This window comes from Episyrphus balteatus, chromosome 1 (assembly GCF_945859705.1).
Source record: "Episyrphus balteatus chromosome 1, idEpiBalt1.1, whole genome shotgun sequence".
Taxonomy (NCBI): domain Eukaryota; kingdom Metazoa; phylum Arthropoda; class Insecta; order Diptera; family Syrphidae; genus Episyrphus; species Episyrphus balteatus.
The window spans coordinates 102,680,716-102,702,395 of record NC_079134.1 but is presented as its reverse complement, the minus strand read 5'-3'; the positions used below and the strand labels follow the sequence as shown (position 1 = coordinate 102,702,395).

Below are 21,680 nucleotides of genomic sequence, written 5' to 3'. Positions count from 1 at the left end.
AATAAAATTAAATTCACGACTTTGTCGCACAAAATTTCTCTCAGAGTTCAAGTTGCTTAAATGTAGAATTTTTATTCAAAAATTAAGTAAATTGTTATGAAAAAATAACATTAAATGTTTTTGTTTTTCGAGCGAAAAACCAACATCTTAAATCGAATTGAGCTCCAAAGCATGTATGCAATTTATTTTATTTTATTAAGAAAAAATATTTTCAAAACTGTTGGAGCCGCTTTTCGCCCATTCCAAAGTAACAGAAATGACATGTTGACGGTTGTTTCCAGTTTATTTCGTTTAGTCCAGTCGAAATAAACATTTCAAATGGAAACAATTAGATCGTGCATTTTTTTTTTTTCATAGGACGGTGGAGGGGATCACTCAGAGCTTAAAACCTTCTTTTTTCGGGAAAATCGAGCTTGAGTCAAAGCCGCCATTTTGGATTTTAGGAAAAACAAGTTTTAATTGCCCAACCCATAGAATCCGTTGCGTCCGTTCCGTCGAAGTTTTCAACTGACAGCTCGATAAAATACACACGTTCTTATGGGAAGCGACCCATAAGCGACGGATCGGAAGGAGACGGACGGATTCGATGAAAGAAGTAGCCCAACTTTCTACACAGAGAAAAATATGACCCGCTAAAAATTAACAGATTGCCATATTTTTTTACCTTCCATACATTTCATAAGGAAATCTTATTAAAATCAACGATTAATAAGGTTTTTTTAAGGAGATTTCTTATTATTTTTATAGAGAAAATCTTATTAAAATTTGACTAAAAAGTTGATTTTTTTTTTTGCAACTTAGCACTAGAACAAAAATCGCGATCAATATTTTCATGGCAGGTTGGTTCAGGTGGTAAGGTGGGCGACTAATGATTTGAAGTCTCCAGTTCGATTCCCAGCCTGGTCATCGTTTTTTTTATTTTTTTGCAGATTTTAAAACAATAAGGAAAACCCGATTGTTTTAATAAGGTTTCCTTCTTGGATGAAAACCATAGAGAAATCTTATTGTTTTTGTTCTATTTTATGTGGTCTATTTTTCTCTGTGTACTTTTTCATCCGTCGTATCCTTTGACATTGGTTGTCAACAATAGACCAGTTCGATTTTTTGTTCCTGAGTGCACGCCGGGCAATTTCAGAATTAAGAACTGTGTTCTTTTCTTCTCCGATTTTATGAATTGTGAACTTTAATTGTTTATTTGTGAAGAAAATGTAATAAAAGTAACATTTAATAATATTTCTAATCAATTATATCAATTAAATACTCAAATTCTGTTGTACAGTTCAATTTTACTATGCCAAAGTCATACCTTCAACTCATAATTTGTTATAAAAAATTGTTTTTAACTGAAGAGCAAGTACCTACAGGAAATCTAGTCGTGCATTTAATTTAAAAAAAAAAAAGAACAACATAAAATATCGAACACACCTTGGAATTTGAAGTGAGCTGTCAAAAAGCAATCCGTCATACGACGTATTCTATGGGTCACCCCTTTCTGACCCATCCTTCAACTTCAACGGATAGATTGACGGAACGGACGCAACGGATTCTATGGGTTGGGGCCTATAGTGAATAACTCGGCCATTTTTGATTTTTGAGAAAACTTATGTGGGTAAAACTTGTAGAAAATTTTATTTTCTATAACTTTTATCTTAATACAGTTTTCTATATGACTCATATTTCGAGTGTAGCCAAAAAATTGGGTCTCGCAATACTTTCTGTGTGTCCGTCTCAGACCGTGCGTCGCGTCGGACCGTCTAAAACCTAAACTACTGGAGTGCGTTTTTTAAACTTTGTAGTTAACAGTTTTTAATTCCCTAAAGCCCAGAGGAAATTGAAATCTTTTTAAACCAAAAAATAACGGTACCTGTCATATAACAGAAATAAAAAAAAAATTAAAAAAAAGCTCAAAGGATTTTGATTAAAATTTGTATATGTAATGTTACAAATTAATAGGTCCCAATATTTGAAATAAAACATAGGTACTTGTTGGAATTGGTTTAAAACTGAAAATGTTTTTTCATGTGAGCAGGTACATATTTTCTTAAAAAAAAAGTCAAATAAAAAAAAATAAATGTACATATACATTAGACTGGGCCAAAACAATAAAATATTTTTTTTTTTTTGAAAGTTACTTCGAAAATCTGGTTCAGGATGATGAAAAAAAAATTTGGTGAAAATTTGAGCCGTTAAAAATTTTAAGAGGTCTATCATCGGTGTTTTTTATTTTTATACATGATATGATGTGTTACAACAGAACTGCTAGACGATCAAAATAAAAAAAATTTCTGTTCATATTTTCTTATATAAAATTAAAATTCCTACAAAAAAGATCCGATTGAAAATTTTCGTCAGACGAGCCGTATTCGAGTAATTAAGCTTTAAATCGAAGTGTTTTTTTCAATTTGACTGTTTCACTTTGGAATTTTGTGATGGACAAATAAGTAAATAGAAAAATAAAACTACGACAGATTCGTTTATTTTTAATTCTCTACAAAAAAGGTCTCATAGTAATTTTCCCTAAATTGAGTTCTGAAGAAGTTATTCACGATTTAAATCGAGAAAAAAAATTAAAAAATCAATTTTTTTTTTTACTCAATTTTTTTTTAACTTTACGGAATATTTATTATTTTTTTAAGAATATTATGCAAAAATATCAAATTTTACCAATATACCTGCTTATATGCTCACTCAATTGATATTTTCTCACCAAAAAAAAGTATTTTTACCGTCTCCAAGGAATTTTGTAGTAAAAAATGAGTCAGTTCTACAATTATTAATTATTTTTATTTCATATATTTATAAGGAAATTAACCAAATAATTATTATTTTTATCATAATCACTGAAACATATTATGAAAAAATTAATTTTAAAGACAATTATCACATACTCTTTATCCAAAAAATCCGTAAAGTCTGATAATTAACTTTTAGATATAATATTTCAGCACATCAAGGTTTTTTTATTACAGTTGGGGTATTTTTTTCGATATTCACTAATAACTAGTAGTAGGTATTGAAGTTGCTCTTCGTTCTTCGCCAAAAAAATATTTTATTTTTTTGGCCCAGTCTAATATGTATATTAGACTTGGCCAAAAAAATAAAATATTTTTGTTTTTGAAAGTTACTTCGAAAATCTTGTTCAGGATGATGAAAAAAAAAACTTGGTGAAAATTTGAGCCGTTAAAAATAATTTTAAGAGGTCTATCATCGGTGTTTTTTATTTTTATACATGATATGATGTGTTACAACAGAACTGCTAGACGATCAAAGTAAAAAAAAATTCTGTTCATTTTATATAAAATTAATCAAAGTAAAAAAAATTTCTGTTCATTTTTTCTTATATAAAATTAAATTTCCTACAAAAAAGATCTAATTGAAAATTTTCGTCAGACGAGCCGTATTCGAGTAATTAAGCTTTTTAAATCGAAGTGTTTTTTCAATTTGCCTGTTTTACTTTGGAATTTTGTGATGAGCAAATAAGTGAATAAAAAAATAAAACCTCGACAGATTCTTATAGGAAATTTAATTCTCTACAAAAAAGGTCTTACATTAATTTTCCCTAAATTGAGTTTTGAAGAAGTTATTCACGATTTAAATCGAGAAAAAAATTAAAAAATCAATTTTCAATTTCAAAATTTTCTAATTCACTGAAAATTCAATATTTTCAAATTAGCAAGATGTTTTCTTGTAGGGAATTAAACATTCTATAAAAAGTTCCTTGGCAGCAAATTAATTGCTTTAACCGTTTAGAAGATAATCGTATTCAAATCGCAAATGCATACTTGTCATAAGAAAACTATTGCAATCAGTGGGCATTGGTTTTGATACGAATATCTTCTTAACGGTTAAAGCAATTAATTTGCTGCCAAGGAACTTTTTATAGAACGTTTAATTCCCTACAAGAAAACATCTTGCTAATTTGAAAATATTGAATTTTCAGTGAATTAGAAAATTTTGAAATTGAAAATTGATTTTTTAATTTTTTTCTCGATTTAAATCGTGAATAACTTCTTCAAAACTCAATTTAGGGGAAATTACTATAAGACCTTTTTTGTAGAGAATTAAATTTCCTATAAGAATCTGTCGAGGTTTTATTTTTCTATTCACTTATTTGCTCATCACAAAATTCCAAAGTGAAACAGTCAAATTGAAAAAACACTTCGATTTAAAAAGCTTAATTACTCGAATACGGCTCGTCTGACGAAAATTTTCAATTAGATCTTTTTTGTAGGAAATTTAATTTTATATAAGAAAAAATGAACAGAAATTTTTTTTACTTTGATCGTCTAGCAGTTCTGTTGCAAAACATCATATCATGTATAAAAATAAAAAACACCGATGATAGACCTCTTAAAAATTTTTTTAACGGCTCAAATTTTCACCAAATTTTTTTTTCATCATCCTGAACAAGATTTTCGAAGTAACTTTCAAAAAAAAAAATATTTTATTTTTTTGGCCCAGTCTAATACATATGTATAAACAATTAGCGGCAAATAAGATCACCAAAATTGCTTATTTAAAAATTAATTGGGGCTGATTTTTTTCTGGCAACCTATCGCAAGTTCATAAATCCATTGAATACTTGCTCAACATTCATTTAAACTTAAAATCATAAAAAAAAACAAATAGAAGTGGGATCCTGTACTATTAATGGTTTTTTGTTTAATAACAAAACCAATGGGTTTAAATTTAAAGTGTTGTAGGCATGGTTATTATAATAAATCTAAAAAAAAACAATTTTTTTGCTAATTACAATTTTTTGACGCTGCTTTCCTTTCATGGAATATCCTTTTGGCAAATAAATCGCGAGCATAATAATATAAGACCAAAGTTAAAATTCTGATATTGAAACACATACCTAGTTGTACCAAAACCAAAAAGGAACGAATACTATTTTTCATGAATTTCATATCTTATTAATTGAACAATTTAGTAAGTACCTACAATGTCTATGTAATTGATAAGTCGTTAGCAAAGAACATGAATCTAATCAAATGGATGGGTTGTATAAACGTGTTGTGTAAGCTTCCCCGTATGCTTCAGAATTCAGTGTTACGGTGTATCTATTGAGCATGGGAAGGAACGTAGTTATCCTTTTGTCTTCATTGGTTTTGCATATATTTTATCACTTAATTTTAATTTTTGCTGAGAAGTTAAAAGCTTTTAGCTAAATTGAGTTCGCTCCTTAGAAATAAAGTCATCTAAATGGAATGAACAATTGATAATATTAATGAATTGCTTTGGAATCGCCAAGAAATATTCTTTTGAAAATAATAAGAAAATACCACAAATAATAAGGAAACTCATTTTTGTGATGTAGGTAGCATAAGCTCCTAATATATAACATATAAGTAATTTTTTTCAATAAAGGCTTTTACATTTCACTAAAGACCCCACTACGGTTGTCAAATATCAATTGATAGACAAACGATAAACTTATCAATTGATAAACATTTTATTTATTAACCTGCGTTCTTCTTCTTGTGAGTAATTTAAATGTTTTGGGAAAAATTTGGGAAAAATGTGCGTAATACCGAGTTCATCAAAAGAATTATTCTCAATAGATCTCAAATTTATAGCAAATACACAGTTTATCAAAAATTTTGATAGTCGATCTCGGTAATAGCGATTCATTTACTTTGTTCATTGAGAACGTTCGGTATCGTAATGATATTTTACAACCGTAATAGGGGCCTGAGTTTTTACTTTTCTGTTTGTTTGCGAAATATAAGTGTTAAGGTGTGCATCTTGCCTACTCATGTGCCTTTTTTTTTTTTATAATAAGCGCGCACTAAAGGGATTAATGTACCCTTAATATGGTGAACACAGTACGAGCATTAGGAAAATAGGGAGGGGTTTGAAAGGAGATACCGATGAACATTAGTTTTGAAGTTCTGAGTTTTGAAATGGGATGGGAAAACAGAGGCGGGTAACGCGTTCCACATTCGTGTAGTGCGGCTGAAGAAAGAATCTCTGTATTTGACGGTACGTCCGAAGTTGGACTCTAGGGTAAATTGATGAGCATTCCTTGAAGCGCGAGTATTACGGTTGAATTGTTTCAGGGGAGGAATGCAACTAGCTATTTCATCGGAGCACTGCTTATAAAAATAACGATAGAACAACGTGAGACATGAGACGTTACGACGGTGCTCGAGAGACGTAATTGTATCAGTTATTGATCTATCACCTATCATTTTTATAGCTCTATTTTGTATTCTATCTAAGAAACTCAACGAGGTTATTGGAGCACCTGCCCAGATGTGGGCCTAGCGACTTACGGCACAAATGAAAAAGAGTTTTCACAAGAGCGGGTCAAAATTCTAATTTTCAAAATTCTGCTTTTTTAATGAAAATTCTGTCTTTCAAAACTCTGCTTTTTAAAATTTTGTTGATGTAATTCCACTTTAGTTCTTTTCTAACGACCATATTATTCACTAGTTTAAAAAATACATCTCGATGTAAGCAATGTGAAATTTCAAAACAAAATCCAATTCCATAATATTCACTACTTAAAATAAAGATAAATGCAAACTATACAAAATTTATTGAATAATCACATAATTTTGTTTTGAGTGAATAAATTTAAATTCACTTTAAATCCAGAGTGAATAATATGACCGTAACTGTTGCAAATATTTTTCAAAATGCATAAACTGACGTTCTTATAACTCACATCTAGTTATGTATAAAAAATTGGTTATTTTTTGAAAAAAAAAATGTTAAATTAAAAAAGTTTTTAATTATTTTTGGAAAAAGTTAAAATAAAACACCTTTTCTTCATAATTTAAGGCCGTGTGTGAATTGTTTTAAATATTTAGCCGAGGATAAATTTTTAACATTTGTATGTCTGTTGAATAAAAAATTTATCTTTGGCTTAATTTAGCTGTGTGAATTGGGATACATTTATGAACTGGCTAAATATTTTTTTTGACGTGATAACGTCTTATAAATCGATGAACCATGGCAGCCACCACAAAAAAGTGACGCCATTTTCTAACTTTACACTCTCATGCGGCAAAAAATGTCAATTAAAAATTAAAAATAAACTATTAGAGATACAATAATCTTCTATAGCTTATTTGAAAGATAATAACCTAAAGCTTAATCCAAATGAAGATTTTTAAAAATTCCGTCATTTAAAAGGGTAAACAGGGGTTAAACGGAAAGATGAACTTTAGGCTAAAATCTAAACGCGAAGTTGTAGAGAATTGGTTTTTTTTTGCTATAGATAGATGCATTTAAGAAAAAATTCTAAAAAATTTTGAAACTAAGCTATAACCAAAGATCATATAACTAGTACTAGTTATATGATCTTTGCTATACCGTTTTGTTTGCACGTTGTTCACGTGTTGGGGCTGTGACAAAATGATGATTTTGGGTAAAGGAAATTTTTTTTGACAATTCTAAAGATGTCAGGTGAAATATGAGGGGAAAAAAAATTAGGTGTCTGATACGGATTTTTTTCCAACACTCTGCGTTTCGAAATATGAATTTTTGAAAAACACCTTATTTTTAAGGGGTATTTTTGGATAGTTTTTGATTTTTTGCTTTTTTTTTGGAGCGTTCAAAAAATTTCAAACTTATAGGGCATGTAGGGCTTGGCTATATGCATAATTGGCTATGCATGCATGTGCAAAAAATTGAAGTGATTGATTGATTTTTGACTGAATAACGGAAGAAACAAGTTTTTAAAAAATAGTTTTTTTTGGCCGTTTTTAACCGATTTTTATCGTTTTTCTTCAATAGTTAGAGAAATAAAGTATACGGAGCAAAGATAGATCATAACCAGGACTATATGTGTACAAAATTTCAATCATTTTTGTAAACACAATTTTGAGATAACGGTAAAATAAAATTTTCAAATTCAACAGGTTATAAATTTTGATCTAGAGTAGATAGAAATTGATATTTTTTCTTAAAACTATCGATACAATCGACAATGGAAACTATCGATATCTACCAAACACTATGTTAATTCGTTGTTTACATCCAATGTCAAACGAAAACTTAACTTGTAGTTCAAATTGTGTTTAATTAATTTCAAAGCTATCGATAATATCGGTAGCCTTGTGGTAAAATAATTTGGAAGTATTGAAACTATCGATAGTTTTTGTGAAGTATCGATATACTCGATATTTTTTTGTTATCGATGCTATCGATATTATGTCAAGGTTTAACCAATACTAAATTAACAGTTAAATTAATTTTTTATGGAAAACATGCTATGTATTTGTGCAAAAGAGAATATGTTTTTGTTTTTGTGCGAAAAAACGATAACAATGTAAAAGATTCCGATTTTTTTAAAAAAATGTCAAAAAAAAAACACTAAACTTTCAAATAAATTGTTCAAAATTGTTTACAATGTAGCAAATAACGTTTGAGCAGAATTATTAGCAATATAAACATTGTTTTTGATTGAAAAATGACTAAAAACAGTGGAAAATTCTCAAAATATTCATAATCACTGGATTCGTCTTCCAGGTTGGTTTCCATTAGTTCAACTTTGTCGTCATCTCGTGTTTCTGTAAGCAAAAATGGTTATGATACTTACTTAATAATCTTTCTTTCATATGATATTATTATTATTAAAAGTTATAAGTCTTGCTCGTCTGGTCTTTAACGAAAGAAAAAATACCCCAAATCTAAGAACATTACGTAATGACCAGACGATCAGAGCTTCTATATTTATTTAAGATGGGGCTTTTGCTATAAAGTTAAGAATGTCACGTTATACCTCGATACAAAAATTTGAGTGTTGGACCGGACTGGAAATTCTCCGATAGTAAATTCCATATAAAACGTCTTTTGGGGCTTATTCAATTTGACACGTTGTTTTTTATCCAATTTAATGAATTCTTTAGATTTTTTTAAGTCAATCCGTATCCAAATAATAAGTGTAAGGCCCATTTGCTCATACGAATCATAAATTTGAATCTTAGCTAGGTCGAACATAGCACTTATGTTTTCCTTAGTTTATTCCCAGTTGCTAAAAAATATTTTTGCTCAACCTAGCAATGATTTACTTTCATGCGAGAAATCGCTGAGAGTTTCAAATCAAATTGTCAAATCGACTCAAACGTCAGTTAATTTAAATTATTTTTGAACAATTAACGGAAAATAATTTAACAAATTTGGTTATTCCGTCTATTTTTATTGAAGAAAAAGTGAATAACAGTGAAAGCGGTAAAATAAATGTTGTTTAATTTAAAAAAAAAAATTATTCATTTGAAGGATTATTTTTGTGTAGGTACAGCTGCGGTCAAAAAAATAGCAGTGCATCGAAAAATATTTTAAGTAAAACATAACACATAAAAAGAGTTTCGATGTTGGATTTATTTTTTAGTAAAACTATTTTAGATACATTCTAGATTAATTTTTAGTATGAATGAAATTTAATTTATTGCTAATAGCTAAGCAATAATCCAAAAACAAAATAAACCTAAAAATTAAGCGGTCAAAATAATAGCAGTGATTTTCTTTTTCTAGTAAATTTAAATAAAACAAAGGCACAAAAAGTTCAAATAAACGGTATTTTACTTGGCAAAAGCTAGCATTTGCTCCGTTGACCTTTATTTTTAATTAAAGCTCGGCAAAAACCTTTTACGGGGCCGACAAGTCGCTGAGATCTGTGAGGTGTTTTAGCTCACCAAACCTGCTCAACAACGGTCCATAACTGCCGTTATGTTTGGGTTTTGCTTTATAAACTTCTTCTTATATATCCTAGCAATGATTCTAGAAAAGATCGAGGTCCAAAGACTAAGCAGTCCACTCCATAAGCTAAATCTTAATGTTTTGAAACCGTTGTTTGGCTGCTCTCCTGAAGTATTTTGGGTTATTATCTTGTTGGAAGACCCATTTAAGCGGTATTTTTAAGGCGACGTATAGCAGCATACTGTTTTACAAGATATCCAGGTACAACTGCTGGTTTATTTTAGTTTTAATCTAATATAATAGACCAAGTCCGTAGTAGGACAAGTTTCTCCAAATTCTTATACTGGACCCTGGAATATTCTCTGGACTGATTAGAGCAAATTGATTCCGCATGGTGGCAAAGGGTCTCGGTACTACTACCAAACACGAAATATAACCCTAGGTATAGCAGAAAAACTTTTAAACACGGAGGATCCAGTACAATGGTTTGGAGGAACTTGTCCTATTACGGACTTGGTCTATTATATAAGATTAAAACTAAAATAAACCAGCAGTTGTACCTGGATATCTTGTAAAACAGTATGCTGCTATACGTCGACTTCAAAATACCGCTTAAATGGGTCTTCCAACAAGATAATAACCCAAAATACTTCAGGAGAGCAGCCAAACAACGGTTTCAAAACATTAAGATTTAGCTTATGGAGTGGACTGCTTAGTCTTTGGACCTCGATCTTTTCTAGAATCATTGCTAGGATATATAAGAAGAAGTTTATAAAGCAAAACTCAAACATAACGGCAGTTATGGACCGTTGTTGAGCAGGTTTGGTGAGCTAAAACACCTCACAGATCTCAGCGACTTGTCGGCCCCGTAAAAGGTTTTTGCCGAGCTTTAATTAAAAATAAAGGTCAACGGAGCAAATGCTAGCTTTTGCCAAGTAAAATACCGTTTATTTGAACTTTTTGTGCCTTTGTTTTATTTAAATTTACTAGAAAAAGAAAATCACTGCTATTATTTTGACCGCTTAATTTTTAGGTTTATTTTGTTTTTGGATTATTGCTTAGCTATTAGCAATAAATTAAATTTCATTCATACTAAAAATTAATCTAGAATGTATCTAAAATAGTTTTACTAAAAAATAAATCCAACATCGAAACTCTTTTTATGTTTTATATTTTATTTGAAATATTTTTCGATGCACTGCTATTTTTTGACCGCCACTGTATTTGTGTGTCATTGTGTTTGTTTGTATCGTGTGTGGAAATTTTGACAACAAAATATTTAAAATTGTGTACGAATTCGTGCGGCAAATTGTACCATCAACTAATGGTTAACACGTAAAAAGTAAATTAACCGTTCTTAAACTTATAATTATTGTGCACTTTTCACCCAAAATCATTTTTAGGGGGTGTTTTTTTCTTTTTTTCCAGTTAAAATTGCTTAAGTATAACATACTACCCTTATGATCTACTATTTCCTCATCCTAAATTATGTTAAACTTAGTCAGATTTAGGGGTTACTTTTAAGTTCGTGCAAACCGGTATGTCGAATTTATACTTTTATGTTTTACTTAAATATTTAAGTTCCGTTTCAGCAAATGGGCCTAAGTAAATAAGACAAAAAAAATTAAGATATTTCGACAAAAACGTTAAAAACTCAGCAACACGAACCAAAAAATTGTATTTTTTTTTTACTGTACGTTCATGCTTTATTGATAATTTTGGCTATATTGCCCCATGAAAACCGTCAGATTATATGTTTTTCGTGTTCCTGATAAAACTCCCTTCAGAATGCAAAAAAAGTTAATCGCGCTCGAGTATTTCGAGGTGAAGTTTTTTTTTTACAACTTTGTTCCTCTCCCATTTTCTTATGCCACGCTCAAATTGTCAGATTATTGAAATATACACTTGTCTAGATGTACTTAATCTACCATTTCTTAATCTGACGCGCTCGAGTATTTCCGAGGATCAATTTTTTTGTACTAATCTGACGGGCTGCCCACAACGCAGACCACCGTATCAAGCTTTTATATTTGGTAGGAGTACATTACTGAGTACAAGCTTTCTCCCCATATGATTTTCTGACGCGCTCGAGTAACGCGCGAAATCCCTTCCTGGGCTCCCCTACTAACAGGAATATGATTGAAGCGTCATATGAAAGGTGAAACAATAAGCTTTCACATGGTATATGTTTTTTTTTGCTTTTTTTGATGAAAATTATTGTTTTCCATAACTTATTTTTCAACTTTTTGCGCATTGTAAAAATTTAAAAATGGTTTTATTCTTAAGAAGAAATACTTGGCTTTTAAATCGCATAATTTTTTTTGTAAGCTTTTAAAATAAAAAAATTAATACATACATGTAATGAGAAAATAAAATCATCGTCCGTAAATCGGCTTTACCGACAACCTCTTTTTTTTTAGTTGCAAAACAAAAGAATTGATGGTGTTCAAAACATTTATAAATATTTACAATTTAAAAACTCAAACCAAGCGTTTTCCTGGGAATTTGATTTTTGCGTTTACATTCACTATACTCTGTCCAAGGCCAGTAATTTCGTCGGAAAAAACGGCTTAGAAATGCAAAATGAGCTTTTTCTGACTTTGCGGCCGGCTGGAGGTCGTAATTATTGTCAAAAAAAAATTTAAATATGAAATTGTAGGTCTGAACAGGGTCTAAAAATTTGATTTTAATAATTTTTTGGATATTCATCACCAAAAATACATAATGCCAAAAAACAAATGGCATATCCTAAATTTTTGAATTTTTTGATCGATATCTCGAAAACGGTTGATGATACGCAAAAAATGTGTATGCATCAATTGTAGAATATGGTACAAGCAACAAAAAAGCTCCTTGTATCTCGTCGAATAGCCGAGTTATTGTCAAAAAACCAATTTTATCAAGTTAAGCTTTTTTAAGCATCCCCTACAACACATCCAAAATTTAGCTTTCTCGGTTATTTTGCATGTCCAAATGTATAAAATGACTGGACTAAAGTAAGCATCTCATTCTACATCATGTTTAACGCATAAGTCAATCACAACAAAAAGCTCTCAGAGCGATGCCGCACTTAGCATAAAAATGTTTCAAGTTTGATCGAAAAAGTACCAGCGTTACTCCTTTGTTGGTAGAATTTCACATTAACAAATTTTTAAAAGAAAGAAAAATAGATTTATCTTTTTCCACACCACCAAGATGTAATATTGTAATTTTTTGCAATTTACTTATTTAAGAAACATCCCGAAGCGACACGCCCGCAAAATAATTTTCCCTGAAAGTTAATTGCGGCACATGTTTAAATGTTAACATCAATTCTTTGCCGCCGGGTACAAAGGGGTTAAGTCATAAATGGTAGTTTGCCAGAAAATGCGATTGAAGCTGAATCGATTGATTTTTGAGCATTGATACTCTTATTTTTATAGGAAAGAGTATCTCTTAATTTATGTTTTTGATACAAACTAAAAGAGAAAAAAGAGCTTATTCTTATTTTGTCAAAACCCGAAAAGGGCAATTTTATGACAACCCCTATGTACCCGGCGACAAAGAATTGTTATCCAAACAAACGAAAAACAGAAAGTCAACAACCACACAACAACACTTATGTCTTTTTTTCGTTCTAATATAGAAAAAGGGAGTATTCTATGAAGGAAGTTTACCAATGGTAACTCTAATGTATTGTGAATATTTTTTAATACTCACACACCCTTGGTGATTGAGTTTCAGTCTGTCACCCTAACCGATCGTGTAGCAGATAGGTCTTGACAAAATGTACGTCGCTTGATAAAGAAATTACAACAACAATGCCTGTGGTTTTCTCATTTATTGTTCAGGGGCATATTTTTTAGTGTGTACTTTTGTGAAATCGTTTGATTTGAAAAAAGCGTTCCCATAACGCTTGTACTGACAATTTTTGTTGGACAGAGTATAACAATTTTTTGTTCATGATCAATAAAGTGAAATACATAGATATTGTGAAAAATATTAATTTTCCCTAATATACGCTTATAATTTTGTATCCCAAGTCCCAACTTTCTTTCTTTATTTGCAGTTCTGGATTTTATTAAAAAAAAAAAAAAACACACACAAAAACTTCTGTCACCAATTTATCCTCTGAAGATAAAAAAAATTAACCGGGTCCCACAGCAAAAAGCCACTGAGTAGGCTCTGGATTTATTTGTTTTTCAGAGTTTACAAAAGCAGAGTTTAGGGAGACGGACACAATCCTTTTGGCATTGTGAATCGATAAAACCCAGAATACGGAATCATTGTGGTCGTTATTTTAGTACGACATATATATGTGTTTTGTGTTTGTTTCTTATTCAGGCTAAAAATTTATTTTTTTAAATTCTATTATGGAAAGAGATTGAATCAAATTAAGGAGTACCTAAAGCTATTTTGAAAAACAAAAAATTTGATTTTTATTGAAAAAAATTTATGGGAACGGATGCTATTTTCTTGACCTTGCAATGTTTGAACAGATGTAACTTCTGCAAATATCAATATAATAAATAATAATAATAAATTTAATTACCTACGTTTTTTTACATCGTAAAATTTTGTTCTTCATTTCACTTTTTTTTCTCTAAAGTTCTCAAAAACTATGATTTTTTCTTTAAAAAATCAAGGTATTAATATTTGAGTTGAGTTTCTTATTTCTTTTTATTTTGATGAATTATATTGATATTTGCACAGAAGTTACACCGGTTCAAACATTGCAAGGTCAAGAAAAATAGCATTCGTTCCGATTATATTTTTTTCTATAAAAAAACAATTTTTTGTTTTTCAAAATAGCTTTACTCCTTAGTTTGGTTTAATCTCTTTCTAAAATAGAATTTTAAAAAAATTAATTTTTAGTTAGACTAAGAAAAAAACTCAAAACAAATAGGTCGTTTTAAAATAACAATTGCTCAAATTTAAAAATTATTATGTCGAATATTTTTAATCCTTGTTTATTAACTAAATAATAACATTTATTTCATTCAATTATCTTAACAAACGTGAAAGTTATCTACCAATTTATAAACGTTGAGTCGTTTATGTGGTGGTCCCAACTCCCCTTTAAGATTCACACAAGGGCCATACAAACAAACTCTTTCATAGTTAATTATTTTGCAAAGCTAACAACAGCATTGATACTTCTAAATGCATGCACCTTACTCATACCTTCACCGGCGGATCCAGGGGGGGGGGCACGTGCCCCCCCCCCCCCCCCCCTAAAACTGGTTCATACTTAACCCTTTCGAACCCAAGCTATGAAAATCAATATTAAAAAATGTTTTTTCGGTATTATTCGGTCAAAAACATCACAACTAAGAAATATGAATAGCAAAAAGTTATTTTCCAAAATAATAAATAGCAAAACTAATGTGTTTTTCTCATGTTACATGGAAGTAACATGCACTGAATATGACCAATAAAAAAAGTCGGAGAACTGAGAAAATAACTTTTTATGGAACTATAATGTATGCTACTTCTTCTAAGCAAAAAAACAAACCACTTTCTGCATTAACATTTTTTATATCTTTTTTTCAAAATTATTAAAAAAAATTTTTTATGCAAAAAAAATGTGAATTTCAGTCCCTTTCTCGATAAAAAAAATTAAATGATATTTGACTAACTTTTTGTAATAATCCATAACTAGGCATTATTATCTTTCAATTAACCTATAAAATTGTTTAATTTAATATGTTTTACGAATTTTTAAAAAAATGTTACATGAGAGTAACGCTGGGTCCGAAAGGGTTAAAGCAAATCAAATTATAAGAGTTGTTAAAATATATGAATAATAACAGAAAGAACTTGAGTGAAACTCTTGTCTATTTCTGGCTGAAAATGCGAATTTGATTGTTTGTTGATCCACCTCACAAATAAATAAACCACTATTTGTTGGGTTAACACGAATTTTTTTTTCGATTTAAAAAAAAGTGAATTTTCTTAGTGTTTTTTTTTTCTTTAACTTCAAAGTGATTTCAAAGTGAGTATTCTAAAAAAAATTTAATTGTATATGCAACTCTATTTTTTCATACGGAGGGGTTGAAATGCACACTTAAAAAAATTGCACTTTTTTCGTTATTTTTTTCTTACATTAGTGTTTTTAAAATAGCGCAACCCGCCACAACATTGCATAAAATTTCTATCTGAATGTTTCCAAGCAAAAGAGCGACAATACAAAAAAGATTTTTCTTTTCTAATAATTAATATTATTTAAACAAATTTAAAAAATAAATTTATTAAAAATACAAAATAAACATAATGGTTCTTGTAATACAGCTTTGACATTATGGAAATTGCTGTCGCATGGAAAGTTATAGGAGAAAATTAAGAGTCAGTTTTCTCGTAATGAACTTTTTTGAGTTCTCGCTCTTTTGCACTGAGGGTGCGATATGTCCATAATATTGCAAAATTTTATACAAAATCAATTAAAAAACGAAAACATTTTTTTTTTCTACATTTCATCTTTAAAATTAAATTCTCAAAAACTATTTAATAAAACAACTTGACTCAAAAAATAAAATAAATAACTTGCTTTAAGAAAAGTTATAGCACAGGGTTATACGTGCATTTTATGATTTTTAATATTTTTTTTTATCTCCTGGCTAATCGGGAGGTAAGTGGATAAGCACTTAAGTGGTTTTTACTGAACCAAGAAAATGAAAATTTTTCCTTCCGAATATTTTTTTTGGTCATTTGGTACCTATTTGATGTGGAAAATGTGCCCAAATATTTTTGGCCAGCTTTTAGACTAAAATACCGCACTGTGCGTCGTTAAAATCGTCGTATGATACTTCACTTTATTTCTAACTGTTATTGCTGATTTTTTTGCCAATCCGTCCCTTGTGCCCCCCCCCCAGAAAAAAATCCTGGATCCGCCCTTGCATACCTTTAATCATATTTCAAGTACCCTCATCCCTGATGCTCTACCTGCATTCTTCACAAGAAGAAAAGTTTCCTTCCATAAATGAAAAAGGGTTAACTTTTCCGATTAAACCCATAATCACGAAACTTTCCATCAAAAAGGGTGGAAAAAAGAATTTTCCTGTAGTTTGTTCTACGTCGAATTTTAAGTTTTTTATTTACAATCGAAAACATTCTTCTTTTCATACTTGTTAACTTACCGAAAGTTTTATATGGAAAATTTATCGAACTTGAGCTACAAAATAAGACAAGTAAAAATTATGAAATTGCGTTCTTGATAAAGTGACCTTCATTTCCAACAATAATTCAAAGGGATAATTTAGGTATTGAATGGTATGTTATTTTATATTGAGTGAAATAGATCAAGGGGCACGGTAGTGCCCAGCCAAGTTCTTTAGCTACTTTGGCACTACACCCTTATTTACAGGAAACAACTCAGGCCATTTTCGACCCCCCTCTAACTTCCACACCAAAGATGCCAGAATATTCAAATTCATTTGTTAAGCTGGCCAAACCCAAATTCCTCACAAAATTTCAGCTTCTTAGAATGAGGACTTTCTGAGATATAGGACTTTAAAAATCGCGAAAACCGTAACTGACTGACTGACTGATTCACTCACTCACTGACAGATCATCAAAATTATGGAGAACTTCCCGCTATCGTAGAAACTTGAAATTTTACATGGTGATAGGACTTGTGGTGTATACAAAGGAAAAAATCAAAAATTTGAGATTTTCAATTCAGGGGGCGTGGTAATCGCCCATTTTCGCCGAATTTTCATCAATTATTATAGAGCACTTTTGACTATCGTAGAATCTTGAAATTTGGTAGAATGGTAGAGCTGGTAGTTTTTATAAAGGAAAAAATTTAAAATCTGAGAATTTCAGCCAGGGGGCGTGGCAACCGCCCATTTCCGCTGAATTTTCATCAAATATTATAGAGCACTTCTGACTATCGTAGAATCTTGAAACTTGGTAGAATGGTAAAGCTAGTAAGTTATACCAAATAAAAAATTTAAAATTTGAGAATTTTGGATAGGGGGTGAGGCAACCGCCCATTTTTGCTGAATTTTCATCAAATATTATAGAGCATTTCTAACTGTCGTAGAACTTTAAAATTTGGTAGAATGGTAGACCTGGTAGTTTAAACAAAAGAAAAAATTTAAAATTTGAGAATTTTAGACAAGGGGCGTGGTAACCGCTCATTTTCTCTGTGTGTTCATCAATTATAGAGATTTTAAGTTCTACAGCAATACCTTGCAAAAAGTAGTGAAATCACAACAAAAACATTACTGTTAAAAAAAGAGCCAAGTTCTCCTATGTTGAAGTTATGCTGGCACAAAAAGTACTGAAATGTAAAAGTGTACCAAGTTCTAAAGCTTGGCTTTAAATTTGTATAAATAAAATGTTTATTGTTTGCTTGGCAATTTTTCAATTAGCTTTAAAAATCGGTAATATTAAGAAAAATTGACAAGAGAACAATCAACATTTCATTAATACAAATTTAAAGCCAAGCTTTAGAACTTGGTACACTTTTACATTTCAATACTTTTTGTGCCAGCATAACTTCAACATAGGAGAACTTGGCTCTTTTTTTAACAGTAATGTTTTTGTTGTGATATAGTTTTAGAATATATTTTTTAAATAGCATGTTGTTTTGAAAACATATACTTTAAATTGATGCCGAAGTTGGGCAAATGACGAAAAAAATGGAATTTTTGAACTTTGACAGCTTATAAATTCTAAGTGGTTTAACCGAGTTACATGTTTTATACATTGTTGAAAAGGTATATTTATCTTCTATCAGAAACTGTAAAACTCCAGATTTTGGGGGTGTTAGGGGATTTTCAAATACCGTTTCGTAATCAGTGCGACTAGCTCTACAAAACCTGATAGGTCTCCGCCCGCGTATATTTTGAGTGTTACACCGTGAATCAATATGTATGGTCTATGGAATCAAAGATTAAATATGACTCAAAAGTTTTTTGGAGTTTTTATAATTCAAAGAGAAAATCGGTTGGAATTCCTACAAATACAAGTGATATAGCTGAAATCTGTGACATGTTTGCAAATTTTTTTCAGTCAAATTTTGTTGTCAATGATTCAAGTAAACATGTTTTGCCGGCTTATTCTGAAGTGGTTGACATGGGGTCGATGGGAATATATGAGGAAGAGATATGTATTAGCGGAGCTTTGTCATCTAGATACTAATTTTAGTTTAGGACCGGATAATATTCCCTCTAAATTTTTAAAAGAATGTGCCAGTAATTTGTCCCAACCTCTTTCTTTTTAATCTATGTCTTCGAAGTGGAGAGTTCTTAGATTTTTGGAAATTTTCCTATATAACTCCGGTTTATAAATCAGGTCAAAAACAGAATATAGAAAATTATAGACCTATAGCCAAATTGCAACTGATTCCTTAAATCTTTGAATCAATTGTGAAAAGGAAAATTTATGAAGAGGTGAAAAAGCATAGATTTATCGATCTACCAGCATGGTTTTGTACAAGGGCGGTCTACTTCAACAATTTTGTCTCTCTTTGTAAATTTTTGTTTAAGAAATATGGAAAATAAATGTCAAACTGATGTGATTTTCACAGATTTTTCAAAAGCGTTTGATAGGGTTAGCCATCGAATTTTATTAAAAAAACTTTCCTTTTTTGGATTTCACACTTTTCTTTTAAAATGGTTAAGCAGTTATTTGTGTGATCGTTCACAGTTTGTGAAAATTCTGTCTACATTATCTTTTAAAATTTAAAACCACTCGGGTGTGCCACAGGGCAGTCATCTTGGGCCCCTTCTATTTTTAATGTTCGTTAATGACTTTCCTACAATAATTAATTTTTCAAAATGCTTAATGTTCGCGGACGATGTTAAAATTTGTATGTCAATCAAGTGAATCAAGTCAGTTGCTGACAGTTTAAATTTTCAAAAAGACATTGAAATATTGAAAGATTGGTTTTCTACGAACTCTTTGAGCTTAAATTTCAACAAATGTTCAGTTATGTCCTTTTCGAGGTCCACCATGCCTATTTTATTTAATTATAATGATGGGTGGAGCGAGGTTGCAAAGAGTTGTAACTCAAAAGGACTTGGGGGTTTTTTTATCTACATCTCTCTTTTAGTGTACATATGGTTATATTATATCAAGGGCTAGTGCTATGACTGGATTTTTGTTTAGAAATTCTTATGAATCTCTCTACTTTGCACTTTATCTATTGATTTCCTAGTTCTTACAAGATCGATTCTTTTGTGTGTTTCTTCGTTCCATTACTTCTCCAACTAACCTTAAAGATTTCATACTGGGAAGAAGTCTTTTTTTTTTGGTAAATAGTATAATTGTTGTCTTGGTATTGATGTTAAGTCCAGCCGATAGTCACGAATGCTTTTCAATCCTCCTTGAATACATTGTCAGTATTTTCGCCTGAACTCATTCGTTCCCTCTTCCATTTATTTTTTATATTTTAATTTTAGATAATGCCAGAAAACAGCTGTCCTAAATTGAACGTCCAAAAGTTCAACATTAAAATCCTACAAGAATGTTCCTCCAAATTTGTATTTTGAAACGATAACCATCATCGTCAAGAACCAATTTCCTTAAAAGATAAGGACAAAGAAAAGAAAATAGGTGAGAGGAGAAAAAACTAAAGAAAAAATAAATTCGCGTAAAACTCTTTTAACGCCTTTAACTATCCAAACAAAGTGTCGAAAATCTTCACCAAACTCTAAGAAAACAGCAACTCTTGCGAAAAAGTCATGAAGGACATGCAGGAATACGATTTGGGGGAATACAGCACAAATGAGACTATTAAACTCCTAGAACATGCTACAGCGGCAACTTTCCCTTTTCAGAGTGGAATAATGCAAACGTCCAATGAAGACACATTGGAATTCCTTATTCAAAATGCAACTGCAACAGAAACACCATACGTTCCATATGTACATCGCCCGGAGACTTACATCGTTCCCGTACTGTTTGCATTCATTTTTATTGTTGGCGTCTTGGGAAACGGGACACTTATTGTGGTCTTTCTTGGAGTACGACAAATGCGAAATGTTCCTAATACGTAAGTATCTATTTTTAAATTATTTTTAACCAAGCCCACGGGGACGATGTGTATATAGGTTATGTTGTTAGAGATTTTTGTTTCGCACGAGTTCAAGTTGCTTAAATTTTTAAGACTTTTTATATAGAAATTTGGATAATGTAGGTACTATATACAGTGTATATTATATATGTAGGTACAAAAAAAAATTAATTTCGTTTCCAAAAAAAAAAAAATAAAACAAAATCTGAAATCAAATTGCCAAGTTGATGCCAGGTACAAAGGGGTAAAGTCAAAAAAATCGATGTTTTGATTTTTATTGGACTTCAGTCAGTTTTTTTTTTCTTTTTCGTTTGGTCCTATCGCCATAGCTCTACGTATCTCCTTCCGTTAGAAATGATTCGGTACAAACGGTTTAAAAACGGAAAACCGTCTTGCTCCCATAGGCGGTCTTGCCCCCACTTCCCCTATAGTACCTATATCGCAAGTAAAAATGTAGTAGGTACAGTAGTATAGGAGGAAATTGAAAAAAAGAATTTAAAGCTTCAATGTTTTGGTTTCCATATATTTTATAAAAACAAGTTAAAACCAATATTTTAATTTTTCACGTGCGTAGGACGTGGTTCAAAGAAATTGCTCGCAACCAAAGGGTCAAACTTTTGAATAGAGTTAATAGGTCATACTTTTATTTATTTTTAAGCATATCATAATCATAATTAATGGAAAGAAAGCAAGAGTACCTAGTACAACTTGGGCTTCAAAAAATAGTTACCGATTCTTGTAGGTTGGAGATGATTTAAAACAAGGCATTTGTTATTAAATGTTACCTATAAAATAAAAAAATATTCAATTTGTATTTTTATGTTACTTACTCGCTAAACGAAGTATAATCCTTTTTTAAAGATTTTTTTTTTGTTTACTCGATTATTTTTATCTTGTTCTTTTTTTTTCTTTGATGTTAAAAAAAAATTATAAATTTTAACTATTCTTTAAGATCCTAAGTTAAAACAAGTGTGTAGTACAGCTAAAAAATATATAATAAAGGTATAATTTCTTTATTTTCATTAAC

General features: G+C 30.5%; 1 protein-coding gene across 2 annotated transcripts in view; it reads left to right on the top strand.

The window, feature by feature from the left end:
• The window catches only part of LOC129907855 (neuropeptide CCHamide-1 receptor), a 153,816-nt gene that overhangs the window by 73,424 nt on the left and 58,712 nt on the right, over positions 1–21,680 (top strand). The window contains exons 2-3 of one of the 2 annotated variants that reach the window (XM_055984270.1): positions 20,040–20,193; positions 20,269–20,632. In XM_055984270.1, coding sequence (XP_055840245.1) covers positions 20,322–20,632 — 311 coding nt within the window. In that variant the 5' untranslated portion in view covers positions 20,040–20,193; positions 20,269–20,321. Of the gene's footprint in view, positions 1–20,039; positions 20,633–21,680 lie in introns of both variants that reach the window. The other variant, XM_055984269.1, reaches the window with a different exon arrangement.